A 13,327-nucleotide genomic window follows, 5' to 3' on the forward strand; every position below is an offset into this window, starting at 1 on the left:
ACTGTGCAATCAGTTGGCAGAGAACAGGGAAGCAAAGGGCAGATGCTGGCTGAACATTATCTCACCATGATCTTCCAGCAGCAAAACGGTCAAAACAGAACTTCAAAACATCAGCATGGGAAAACGCTCCTTTTCCTTGCCAGCTACCTCAGCATTATCCCCGTAGGTAATTAAAGTACGTCATCATCTAGCCATGCACGTGCCCTTGGCTTCCTTACTATATCATAATGTGGACCTAAGATGTGCTTTCTGTGCCCTTACAAATGCAGCTTTGAGACACTCTAGAGAAAAAGTTTTACTGGTCCTTACAAACAGACTAACGAGGGGTTATAAATGCCCTGAGGGTCGTGGTGATGCTTTTTTAACCTTTTATTAACGAGTGGCTCCCCATCTTAATTTAAGCCCCATCAGCTGGGCCTCATTTTTGTTTGTTTATTTTGTGTGTGTGTGTTTTTTTTTTTTTTTAATTTTATTTTCAGTTTATTTTCAGGACTTTTTTTTTTTTTTGAAACTTTATTTTCAACGTATTTTCAAGACTTTTTATTTCCCAGCTTCCCTGGGATCCCGGTCCTCCCAGCAGTGGGTCCCCACTCGCACCCTCACCCCTTTGGGCCGCCATCTTCCCGCCCCGTCGCCATGGCAACGCGAAGCCCTTTCCCGCTGCCTCCCGGGGCTGCCCGCGGCGTTCGCCTGAGGCGGGCGAGCGGCGGCGGCTGAGGGGCAACCGCGGGTCCTTGCTGCGGAGGCCCCCGCGAGCGGAAGGAGGAAGCGCCATGGCCGCCGACGGGGCCTGGGCTGGCTTCTCGCAGGAGGAGCTGCGGCGGCTGCGGGGCCTGCGGCCGGGTGGGGGCCGGGGGGGCTCTGAGGGGTCCTGGGGGAGGCTCGGGGGGTCCCTGAGGGTCCCTAAGGGGGTCTTGGGGGAGGCTCGGGGGTCTCTGAGGGGGCTCTGGGGGAGCCTGGGGGGGCTCTGGGGGGCCCTGAGGGGGTCCTGAGGGGCCCGGGGGCGGCCGCAGCGGCTGGGGGGTGCTGGGGGTTAACCGCGGCCCCCCGGCTGCCCCCGCTCCCAGCCCCTTATCTCTCCCTCGCCTCGTTTCAAATGCGCTGGAAATCGCGGTTTTTAGACTAACAAAACATTCACGGGTTCCTCGTTTTTCCTCATGGTGCCTTCCCTTGGCACCCAGATACATCTTAGGTTGGTCAAGCCCCAGTTTGCGTGCTCAGTGTAATTTACAGAGCCTGTCTCTGAGCTCACGGCCTGCTTTTAATTCCGGTTCTCCCTCTCATCCCTCGATAGATCCATCTGAACCGTCAGAGCAGCAGCGTCGTCCCCAGCCTGCAAATAAGAATCGGAAGCAATTGCAACGAGAAAAAGCCCTCCAGCAGCAATGTCAGAAGCTGGGGCTGCAGGGTGGGGCAGCCTCCGTGCCTCCCGAGCAGCTGCTGTCGGCGCCAAAACATCAACCTGGGCGTCCTCAGCAGCCTGAGCCGCCACCTCCCTGTCCTTCAGTGGGGGATCAAAAGCAACGTGACGGCAGAGAGCAGCAGAAGGAACTGACGCCGGCGGATCCTTGCAATGGCAGTGACAGTGCCCAGAACCTCCCTGCAAAGCCGAACGCCAAAGTGGAGAAAAAGAAAGTGGAATTGTTAGTAAGTCAGTAGAATTGGGGCATGGATCTCATTCTGCATGGGTTCTTTCTTTTCCTCTACAGTAAAGTGAAATTCGGTATTGAGCTTTCCTGTATCTAACAGGGAGGTTTGAGAGCTCGTGTTTGCTTCCTCTGCACTGAACTCTGCTTTTCATCTCTAGCTGGCTTAAACCTCACCTTATGCCAAATTCCCTCCTGTAACCCATGCAGCTACGGATTGTGCCTTCTTCAAATCATTTCCTCTGGCAGTGGGACTGTAGATCATAAAGCACCCAAAATGTGGGGCTGTCTTACCAATTGATGAAGACCTAACCCCACCTGTGTCGTGCTGTGCAGAGAAGCCAGCATCCACAAGAGAAAGTAGCTGTACGTTTTGGGAGCAGATAGAGCAGAAGTAGTGCCTTGTGTTCCCCTTCACCGTATCGCTGCAGAATTTTTTTGTTGCTTTGATAAGGAGAGAAAATTTCTGTTTTAAACAGCTCCTGGTTGGGATCGCCCACCTGCACATAGCTCTCCCCTCACCAGGAGAGCAGCACCAAATTATTCACGTGGCTGTTGCTCACCAGGGGTGCTGGCTGGTCAGCCCCTTCCTGGTGGTGAAAAGCACAGACGTTTTCTGCCTGGGGAGAAGATAGCTGAAGCTTTTCGCTGTGTGGGGAGCAAATGACGTTTAGCTGCTGCAGCCGCCCCCTGGATCTGCTGAATTCTTCTCAGCCTGTGCAGTCAGATTCAAATCTTACCAAAAATATTTTTCTCTGTGTGGTTTTAGGAATAGGGTGGTGAGGAGAAGCCTGAGGAGAGATTCTTGTGCAGAAATGATTGCTAAAATAAACAGAGCTGAGTTACTTTGGCGTTTTAAAGCTAAGCAAGACTTTGGAACAGACTCCTTAGGAGAAGGCGTGAAGAACTCTACAAGATGGAGAGGCAGCAAAGCAAATTTTGTTTCTCCTTAATTCCGCCCAGCTGCGTTCACACAGGGTGTCCCCTCTCACCTGGGACCTGGCCTTCCATCCTCTGGGGCCAGTTGTGTCTCTTGGTAGATGTGCCATAGGAAACAGAAGCCATGCAACTCTTCCCTTGGTGGCAAAAGTGCCTTCTTGTACTGCCTCATTGCTCAATTTCATTGTCATTTTTACCTGCCCTTCATTTATATCAGTTTAATTATTTGGGGTCTGTATTGTAAAGCAGAACTGTGAGAGGATCTGTTTTATAGAGGGAAAAAAAAAAGGCTGCATTGGCAAACTGAACAGATAATTTATAGCAGCTAGAAAGAAACCTGAAACCGCTTTTACCTAGTGGTGAAGTACATCCTTTAAATGAAAAATCACATCCAATGCTGAACAAGTGCCAAATGCTCGCTCTTTCAGCAAACTTGAATTAAGCAGCAGTTTATTTGCTTATGAAGATTTTTGTTCTGATCAGCAGATTTCATCTGAAAATGTTTTATTGGTCTAAATGGCTTCCTACGGCTGATTCTTCTTTCCTCAGAAGGGAAACCTGTTTATTGTTCCTCTGGCATTTTCAGAGCTTGCTCCAGGAAATATGATGGTGAATATTTGTCTTGGGGGTGGGGTGTGGAGGACAGGCAGCGAATTGAACGTGGGATTAATTTTGACCTTTTTGTCAATGAGCAGGCAGGAAAAATCGCGATGGGAAATCCTCCAACAAGAGCAGCGGCTGATCGAAGAGAAGAATAAACGCAAGAAGGCACTCCTGGCCAAAGCTATTGCTGAGAGGTGAGGGGCTGTGCTGCCACGTGGCCTGAGGCTGAGAAAGGGGTTGCTTTTAATCTGTCTTTTAATCCATATTGTCTTGTTTAAATCTCACTCGTCCTTCCCCTCTCTGTTCTACGCGTCTGTCTTATAAGTACGTGAAAGTAACGTTGAAAGGAGAAGACCACCAACGTAAAGGTTAAGAAACATTTTACCCCTGGCTGATTAAAATACACAGAAATCGACGTGTTCTCCCACTTGTTAGCTCTTGTTCTTCTGGTGACCAGACGTTAAGGCTGCACAGTGTTGTCCAGCCAGGTAGTTAAGACTGCAAGTAAGGCAGATAAGGTCTGATATAGAGAGCTGATAACACTGGATCGAGGAAGGACAAGTGCAGTTGTCAGGCTTGCAGTCTTCTCCCAGACATGATTAAAGCCCATTAAAGCTCTTGGGTAGATGAATATGGGCTGTACAGTGCAGGAGCTTCTCTTTGAGGTTCTAAAGGTTTTGTTTTCCTTTGCCAGGCAGAGGTAAAATACACGTGAGTTTGGTCTGAGTCACTGTGGGACAGCAAACATGGGTGTGACCACCAGGCTGGCATAAAGGGGGAGAGGAGGAACTGGAAGGTGATTGCTGGGGAACAGCATCTGAGATTCAAAGGTCTTTAGGCTCTAGGTGGTACTACAGGATGTCTTCCTGCATCAGCTGGTCTAGTGAGAGATGGTTTCACTTTCTACATCTCTACTCTTGCTTTTCAAGTACCTGCTGTGGGTGTAAAGCAGTGAAAGGCACGTTTTTGCTCCTGGTGATGAATGACAGTCACAAAGTGACCTGGTGTAAAAGCTTGTTGGAAGTTACTTGGTTTGCTTGGGAGTGAAGTCCGTTGAAGCTTGCTGCCCTTAGGAATGAATACGCAGAGATGAAAAAGGTTACATAGGCTTGGCTGAAATCCTTTGTGTTTGAGGTAAAACTTTCCATTGACTTCGCTGGGATTTGGCTAGGGCTTTGGGGAATAATTTCACAAAATGGAAATCAAGCTTAGGTTAGGTGACTTTTTGGCCCCTGCTAACTGGTCGTCTTTGAAAGGGGATATTTGTGGGGCTAAATGCCCTTCCCCCTCTCGCTCCCCTCCCCAAGCCATTTCCTGTTTCCTTATGCTGAGAACTACTTAGATCCAGCAGCTTCTTGTGTGTTTCCCCAGTGAAAGAAACAGAATCCATTTTAGGCACTTTGATTATAGTCATTACGTAATTTTGCTGTGGTCCTTTAATAGCAGGCATTTTAGATCCCTGTGGATATTAAATAAGATCAAAAGTCTTAGACCATCAAGAAGAAGCCTTCTGAGTAGCTCTTAAAGAAGGTAGTTGCTTTGGGAATGAAATGAGGCCCATTATGTCAAGAAGAGTCTTGTGAAGAAAAAAACATGCACCTTCCTTTTGCAGATCCAAAAGAACTCAAGCTGAAACAGTGAAGCTAAAAAGGATTCAGAAAGAGTTACAAGCTCTGGATGACATGGTGTCTGCTGACATCGGCATCCTGCGGAACCGCATTGATCAAGCCAGCTTAGACTACTCCTATGCCCGGTAAGTGACTGACAGGGAGGAGGGAGCAGCCCTGCCTGAGCAGAGGGAGCAAAAACAGTTTCATGCCACTGAAGCAGTAACAGACTTAGCACAGAACGTTAGGGATTGGAAGGGACCTTGAAAGATCATCTTAAGTCATTGTAATTACATGTACTTAAAATGGACAATCTGTGGGGCTTTGGAATCCTGAGTTAAAAGCTTTCATTTCCTCATTTTTCCCTTGGAATCTGGAAAATGGAGTAGATTTTGCGACTGCAGACTGTGTTCTCCAACTTCATGCAGTCATACTGCCTGCTTTAGCTGTGCAGTTGTCCATAAGCCCTGCTTTATTGTTTCAAGGTTGTTTATTCTCAGGGAAAAGAATTGTTGTTTGTGTTTTGTTTTGTTTTGTTTTGTTTTTTAAGTCCTGCAATGAAAGTCCTTTTCAGGGAAACTCCTGCTGATGACAGCTCTGGTCCCGTTAGAATCAATGGGACCAATTAAGCTGAAAACATATAATACTACTGAAGTGCTTTTGGAATTGGGATGAAAAATTTAAGGAAAAAGTAGGCTTTCACCCTTCACAGTGTGCCTTTAATCACTCTGGTTCTGATGAGTTCCTTAAATGCAAGAAATTAGTCGGAACACCCTATTAGTTGTGGCTAAACCACAACATCAGTAGATAAACATCAGCATGTTTATGTAGCCGTTTAATAAAATGGAAATGTTTGGTTGCGGTTTTTGGTTCATGATTCAATGTGTTAAACTTATTTTTCTCCTTATGAATCCTGCTATATGTTGACCACAGGCCAATAAACACAGTAATGAGTCTTTTAAAAAAAGTAGCAGTGGTAGCTAAAAAATAAGGATTTCTTTTGCATAATTATCATTTGAAATATCTAAGATCAGCTGTAGTTTCAGTAGCTGAGTGCATATAAATATTGAATTTCAGAACCTGAAGTGGGAAAGCATTTCAATGTATTTTAGGTTTAACTCTGGTTTCTAAAACTGCTAGATGTTCCTGCTGATTTCCTTAGCAAAACTTTATAACGACATGTCCATTTGAAATGCTTAATGGCAAAAGAGCATCTAACAACCAGCTCTGGCTTCTAGAAGGTGGATTTTAATGAAGATAACAAAAGGGGATATTGGTAGGACAAAGAGGATGAGCTTTCCAATACACTTAATGACTCTGATGAACTTAGTAAGTCTTCCTTTTTGTGAGGGAGGGATTTGGAAACGTGAGTTATGTCATTCCAGTGCTGCAGTTTTTGTGCATTATGAGACAAAGCTGATTTACTTATAAGCCACATCTTTGAGAGCAATTTTTAGTCTTTGCCTCCTATTTTAGGGTTAAATCCCCGTTTTTTTTCAGTGGGTTAAGTGCAATGTTAAATAATTCTGAGCACATGACTAAGGGCATCTGACAAATTCTGTGGAATGGAGTCTTCATAATTATGATGCGAAGATGATGTGTGAATTCAGCCCAAAGGTTTAATTATGCAGCAATTTCCAGTATAGCATTAGCTCTTCTGTTATGGATACCTGGCGCAGAAAAATCTTGACTTTTTTGTGAAGGAGGTGGAAGTGGGCGTCAACTGCCCACTGCAGACACAGCCTTTACAGCTTGGTAGAAGTTTAGTGGTTATTATATAGCAGAACATATTTGGGGAATATTTTGTCTTTTTTCCTTCTGTTTCTCTAAGCAAAAGAACTCTCCTATCTTTCTGTTGCTTCGTTTAACCAGATATTTGAATGTGGTTTTATAAAACAGCTGGATTCTTTATTTAACTACCTCACTAATACTGGCTTTATGAATGCTTTGTAAGGTACATTGCATAGTCACCCTGCAAAAAACTTTGCACGTTCCTATTCCTGATGAGCAAGATAGCATTTCTCTCTCTAATAATTAAAACAAAATTAATATACAGTTTCTGTGAATGCAGTTGAAGATGCATCACTAATGTGGACACCAACCATTCAAGTGCTAGATATAGAGGATGCATTGGCCTCAATAAACGTTTGGAATATTTCCTTTTTGCTGTATTTTGTCATGGCAGGAAGTGCAAATTGGCAGGAGGGGTGTGTTGGGGGGATGCTCACAATAAAATTCGACATCTGCTGCCATGCAAAAGTTGTGATCGCTATTGATGTCGTATGCTGTGTCAGTCTGCCGCTCATGATTTCCTGATTGTGTATCTGGGTGGCCAGGGCGTAAGCTTCTACATTGGATGAGTGTCAGTGTGTAGCACTGTTGTAGCATCTGTATCCGTTGGGTGGATTGGGAGAACACAAAACTGTTCTGCAGCGTTCCAGTTCACTGGCTAGTTGTTCGTTTGAAGTGTGAAAACACTACAACTTCTGATGGTTTCTTTCTACTGCTAGTGATGCATCTCTTAAAACAGGCAGTAAAAATGCTTGCTCGTGATTCAATCCATGTCTTTCAGACAAGCAGATTAACTCTTAAAATGCAGCAGCAATGGAGGCTAACACGTCAAGAGAAGATTTGATCTATTCACACCTTTTTCTTCCCCCTTTTGACTAACTTAACAGCGTGTCATGAATGCACTGGCATTAAACATTCAGAGCATGTTGCGTTTCAGGGATGCTTAAAGTATCTGTCCGTGTGTTGGATTGTAAAGTGCTTTGAGAACTAACCCACGAGAAATGATGATGATTTTGCAGGAAGCGGTATGAGAAGGCTGAGTCGGAGTACGTGGCAGCCAAGCTGGACCTCCAACACAAGACAGAGATTAAGGAGCACCTCACGGAGCACCTGTGCACAATCATACAGCAGAACGAGCTCCGCAAGGCCAGGAAGCTGGAGGAGTTAATGCAGCAGCTGGAAGTGGAGGCAGATGAGGAAAATCTGGAACTTGAGATAGAGGTGGAGCGGATGCTGCAGCAGCAGGAGGCAGAAGCAAGGAGACAAGTCAGCCAGTCGCACGGTCATGCTGGGCTGGCTAAGGAGAACCCCACTCCCGGTGTTACAGCAAAGGAGAGCAAGCATGCTAACTGTGTTGATTCTTCTGCTGTCTCTGAACAGTTGCAGTCTGAAAACTCTGGTACCAAATCCCTCTGCAATATGGACAGCCAGCCTCAAGCAGTAAATGTGACTCCGGGAGACTCCCCAGCTTGCTCTGATACATGACTACAGCGTTCAGACAAGCCATCCGGTTATGGATTAAATACTCTCTGCGGGCTTGCGGGCTGTATGTTATCTCTGGGCTTCTGCAGTGCCAGTAATATGCACTTCATATCTCTTTTCCTTTATTTTTTTTTCAATTTTTACAGGCTCTTTTGGTTTTCTTTTACAGAGCCCTTTTTGGGGTTCACTATCTGTCCTCATCATTCTGATTTTTTAGCTTCATGTTCTAATGCCCTCTTTGTAGGGCTTTGTACCTTCTTGAATCAGGATACTCAAAGGTGAAGAGCAGGGTATTTCTAAAGGCTTTTCTGTGTATTGATATCACAGATACCTGTTCCAAACAGCATGCAAGAGATACGTATCTACAGAAGAAAACATTGCAACTTACTCACTTATGCTGCTTTTAATCACACTTTTCTCCTGACAAATGCAATAGGATGTTTATCTTCCTTTGTATGCATAAAGCATTAGTTTTCAACGGTTTTTAATCCTGTCAAACCCAAGCACATGCTTTAACTATCTTCATAGCTGATATTCTTTCCTGTATCCGATTGAAAGGAAATTCACATATTGAAGCAAATTGCAAAGTTAATTGTAGTATTTCCTATTTGTCACTTTGCCTGTTTCTTTCAGATAGATCACACAAAGCTACATGTTCGTAACAAATTGTCTGTGAATTCACCGCAGCTATGGCTTAAAGAAGATGGTGGGCGACAGTTTAAGACATGGCAGAATCTACAATGTAGAAGTAGAAACACAGAAGGGAGAGTGTTATGATTAAAACTCTTTCTTTATAAATGTTTTTCTTTATTGTCGTTGCCTCAAAATACCAATAATCAGCAGGGACCGTGTAATGAATAATTCCAACATTATATTGGAATTGAGCCTGTTGTCATGTAATGATCAATGCATTCTCTTGCCTGAAGAGTGGGTTTGTACCCCACAAGAAGTTCAGCTATTTTCCTGTTGTTGTTGAAAGGCTTTAAAAAGCTGTTCCAGGTGGAGAAAGTCTCAGGAATTCAAATAGAGGACATATGAAAACCTCCCATAGACTGATGCAGCTGCAAACCTTGGGGACAGCATTCATAGCTATCCACTTTGTAACAGAGGAAGGCTGCTTTCGTTGTGGAAATGTTTTCTGTAATACCTGAGCTGAACGTGTCAGAATTTATGAATGAGTTGCTGAATGACACCATCAAGTATCTAAACAGGACACCGATTGTCTCTATGGCTTTAATAGTGGAAAAAACGTGTCACTACATTTTTATTCTATTAATAAATCAGTGCATCTTCTGTGCAGTGTGTTTGCTTTCAGTTTTGATACCTGATACTAATGCATGCATCCAAGACTGTTTTTCCACAGGAGGTGATAAATGATGCAATCAGATACATCCTTTGGCAACTCTCCTCTATGAAAGGAAAACCTTGAAGAAGGCTGTTCCAAAATATAAAAATGTGTGGAGCAAAGACATGGCAGCGTACAGCTCAGAAGGAATTTTTTCTGCTAACTGTGGCCCAAGGTAGCAGTGAAAAATCCACAGGCAAATTTTCTCCTGTACACAGGAGAAAGGAGGATAAATCTTTTTCTAGAGAAGCCACTCATGATCAGGGCTGATTCAAGTTAGAAAACTCCAAAGCAACATTTGAGATGCACATGAAGCCCTGCTGTTTTGCTGATACACTGTGTTCCCTGTTATTAGGGTGAAACAAGTTGACCTAAAAACCATATATTTGATCATATTTTGAAAAAGAAGTGACTGACTTCTTTGGCTGTGTCTGCAATTGCAGAGCAGCTTATAGTAACCTGATTTTGGTTTTCAAAACTGGATACCAGTAAGTGCAATAATAATTTAATTGTACCATTTGTGTTTCCATCCTCTGCAGCTGTCCCCAGTTGCTCCTCAAGAGAATCTTAAGTTCTAGTGGATAGGTCTGTTCCTCATTACAGTTGCGTTCAGCTCATCGGGGGACATAAAGAAGAGCATCCGACAGAAGATTTGAATTGTAATGGTATTTACAAAATGCAAATGGGTACACTTCTGCATGCATTTTGTGGGTCTCTGGTAGGCTAACATGTTGAAATAGTCCTACTGATTGCACCTTGTTATGATACAAGTCCTGTCTGAATTCCTCAAACCAAAAAAAGGTGGAAGAATGTAAGCCTGAAGATCTTTTTGACAGCCACTTAGGAATACGAGTTTCCTAGAAGGGAGTTAGTTTATATCCAACTGAAAGGCTTAAAAGATGAAAAATTCTCATGTGCCATCCTGATAGGGCTGATACTGTTCATACCTCTTGGGGAAAATGTTATTGTTAGAATCAGCAGTTTCTCTTACTAGTTCCTCATCGAAGTTCTGGCCAGTTCTATTTGTGTTTAACTTCTGAGCTTGCAATACGAAGCAAACTGGCTGGAAGCCATATGAAAAACCATATGAAATAACAATAGGCAGCCTCGCATTTGGTTGCTCTCCCTAGGCAGGAAGCTCAAGAGTTAAATTGTTTGATCTGAGTTATGAAGCCTTTCTCTGACGTGTGATATAAACCACTACCATGGTGTCAGTTCCACTTTGGAAATTCGCAAATGTTTTGATGGGTGCCAGTGTGCCGGTTTAACATTCCCCCTATCCCGGAGCCAAGCAGTCCGGTCGTAATTGTAACAACATGTGTGCTGGTCAGAAATGCCAGGAGATGATTTTGGTGCAACAAAAGGGTTGGTTTCTTTTTTTTTTTTTTCCTTGAAGGAAACCGAACAGTTGGAATTGAGGCTCTTCAAGCAAAAGCCATTTCTACCTTTGCAGCAGTCGATGCGTTTTATTGTGTTTGGTGCTGCTGCTGCTGGAGTGCATCAAGGGCAGGTGCGCTGTCCACTCGGCGCGTTGTCTCTCTTCAGAAAAGTGGAGAACTGCAGAAGTCAGCCTACGTCAGGAATGGCCAGGCGGATTTTTAAGTGAGGGCCTCTTGCACATACAGGTAGAAGTCTGGATGTGAAAGATGCTGGGGTTGAACACCCCTGGCAGGGGAAGATGTATGATATCTGACAGCAACGCTGCAGGGTTCATCACAGGGGACTCGCCTTCTCCTGCAGCAGTGGAGGCATTTCTCTTGGGCCACAGCATTGCCGTTATGGGAAGAAGGAGAAAACACCGATCTGTACCACTGTGAGAACGTTACAAAGCGCAGTGTAATTGCCCGTGTTGCAGTTTGGCCAGGATGTTGGGATTAACGCTCCCTCCTCTGTCAAGAAATGCTTAAATGAGCACAGATGGTCATGGCTGAGACAAAATCGCATAACTCCAGCAGTCTAGGGTTCCCATGGATGTCTAGTGCGTGGTGTAAAACACTTGGACAATCCCCAATCTGATTGTGTAGCCAGCCAGCTGAAGTTGGGCTCTCAGGAGGCTTCAGCTTAGGGTAGCTGTCTGGGGAGAGACTTAAGTTCTCAGTCAGCCATGCTTCTTCCTAATACCTTCTGCGATGTACTGGAGCCTTGCCTTTGAGCCTGTATCCCATCTAAGCACAACGAGGGTAGACTAGCAAGAGTGAAAAGCAGTGACTGGGCTAGTGGCCGGAGTACTGCCTTTTCTGATAAGCAGTGTTAAGAATGTGCTGTTAAGGATCGCTGATGGGAAAGTTATTCAATTCGGGGGAAGTTCTGGATCCAAAGAAAGGGGCAGAGCACTACCAAATTGCTTCCCATGCTGGGATTCGCTCTGTTCTGCGTTTTTTCCTTAGGACAGTAGGATCTATAGACTTTCTGTTCTTTGTAAAGGTTCAGAAAAGGATGAAAACTTCTGTGATGTGGATTGTCCCAGCCTGCAACCTGCTACTTTACCAGACTTTCCTTTATGGGGTCTGCAAGCAGCTGTCGGTCCTGGCCTGTTCAGTGCTTTAGTGTGTTTCTGTGTAGACGTGATGGCTTGGGGCAAGACCAGCCAAAGCATCTCTCTGCTCTGCTCTAGCACATGCCCTAGCTGTGTATAAAGGCTCATACAGTGGTCGAGAGCTAGATAAAGTTTTTCTGCAGGCCTGATTCAGCCCCAAAATCTTGTGTTTGACACTTAGGTATTATATCGTGGCCCCTTCTCTGTACACGTGGGCAGGTGTGGGCTACAAGGGACAAAGGGTTTTGCCAGTGGCAATGCAAACAGGGTGTAGAGATGTAGGCTGGTATAACTGAAACCACATGCTTGTTAAGTGCCCTATTTCGGCTTGTCTGCATGGTCCTATTAAAGTGAGTGTTGGCTCCTTTGATGGGGCACGAGACTGGTTTCCTTCACCATTTCCCCTGATTTATGTTCCAGCAGCAAACTTGTACGTCAGTGGAGAAAGACCAAGTAACGAGAGAAGTCAGCCAAGCCTCACCCCCTCGGCATCATAGGACATCAGATCCTTCAAATCCTTGCCTTTGGCAGCCTGTTAGTTACAGGGTTTAAATCATGCCTTTTAAGATGTGGGTAGAGACACTAAAAAGGTTGGGCCTTTCTGAATTAGGGCCTGGATTGTGTAGTTAGAGTCATTTTCTCAATTAGCTAAATATAAATCAACGTAACGAGGCGCTCGGGAGCACTGGGCAGGTTTAGTACCTTGTCCCTCCTGCCTCTGTCCGTGCCACTCCCACCAGCTTGTTGGGCTGATCTGCTGGTGATTTTATTTTTCCACACCGCCGGAGCTGGGTTTTAGTGTCTGAATCGCTCCTCACACCTGGCACGTGTGCGAGAGGTGGTAACTGGGAGGAAAAGGTCTTGTGCAGGACGTACAGCGGTGCTGGCAGGGATCGAGCAGTCTCAGCAGCCTGTGTCACACCATCCTTCAGTGTCCTGTTGAATAGGAAATGGTTGGGGGCACGAGCTCCGAAAACGTAGCACCGGTTGGGATGCCTTTCAACGTGACATCCAGGACTGGAAAGCACGTCTGCGAGCCAGGCACTGCGTTTGTACTCCGGGTAGCCAAGCCAAAACCTTTCCAGGGCTGTGCCATGTAAGGCCTGTGCTGTTTTCCAGAGACAGCTGGATAATTGAAATGGGATGGGGGTCCTGCCAGCACAGTTCAGCCCCGTCTTCTGGTGGAGCATTGGGATCCATCTCAGCAGGCAAGAAAAACTTAGAGATGCCTCACAGAAAAGAATGAAACCCCAAGAGCTGGGAGAACCCATTTTGTGCCTTGTGATCCCATTGGAGGGGATATAAATCATTCAGTGTGGAAGCTGCAGGGCTCAGGATGCTTCTCCAGTCTCTTGCACCTTGAAAAATGGGAGAGGAA

The 13,327-nt window shown here is 45.2% G+C and overlaps 1 protein-coding gene across 2 annotated transcripts; it reads left to right on the forward strand.

Moving 5' to 3' along the window:
* Positions 1-760: 760 nt before the first annotated feature.
* On the forward strand, positions 761-9,365 carry GORAB (golgin, RAB6 interacting). Of its 2 annotated transcripts, none has more exons than XM_084290828.1 (5): positions 761-843; positions 1,295-1,643; positions 3,281-3,382; positions 4,801-4,941; positions 7,606-9,365. In XM_084290828.1, the coding sequence occupies exons 1-5, from the start codon at positions 774-776 to the stop codon at positions 8,069-8,071; spliced, it is 1,128 nt and encodes a 375-aa protein (XP_084146954.1). In that variant the 5' UTR covers positions 761-773; the 3' UTR covers positions 8,072-9,365. The 2 variants fall into 2 exon arrangements, with proteins under 2 accessions (XP_084146954.1, XP_084146955.1); XM_084290829.1 differs by having other exon boundaries at positions 1,295-1,635; positions 3,285-3,382.
* Positions 9,366-13,327: the final 3,962 nt, after the last annotated feature.

Source organism: Netta rufina (genome assembly GCF_964035555.1).
Source record: "Netta rufina genome assembly, chromosome: 8".
NCBI lineage: Eukaryota > Metazoa > Chordata > Aves > Anseriformes > Anatidae > Netta > Netta rufina.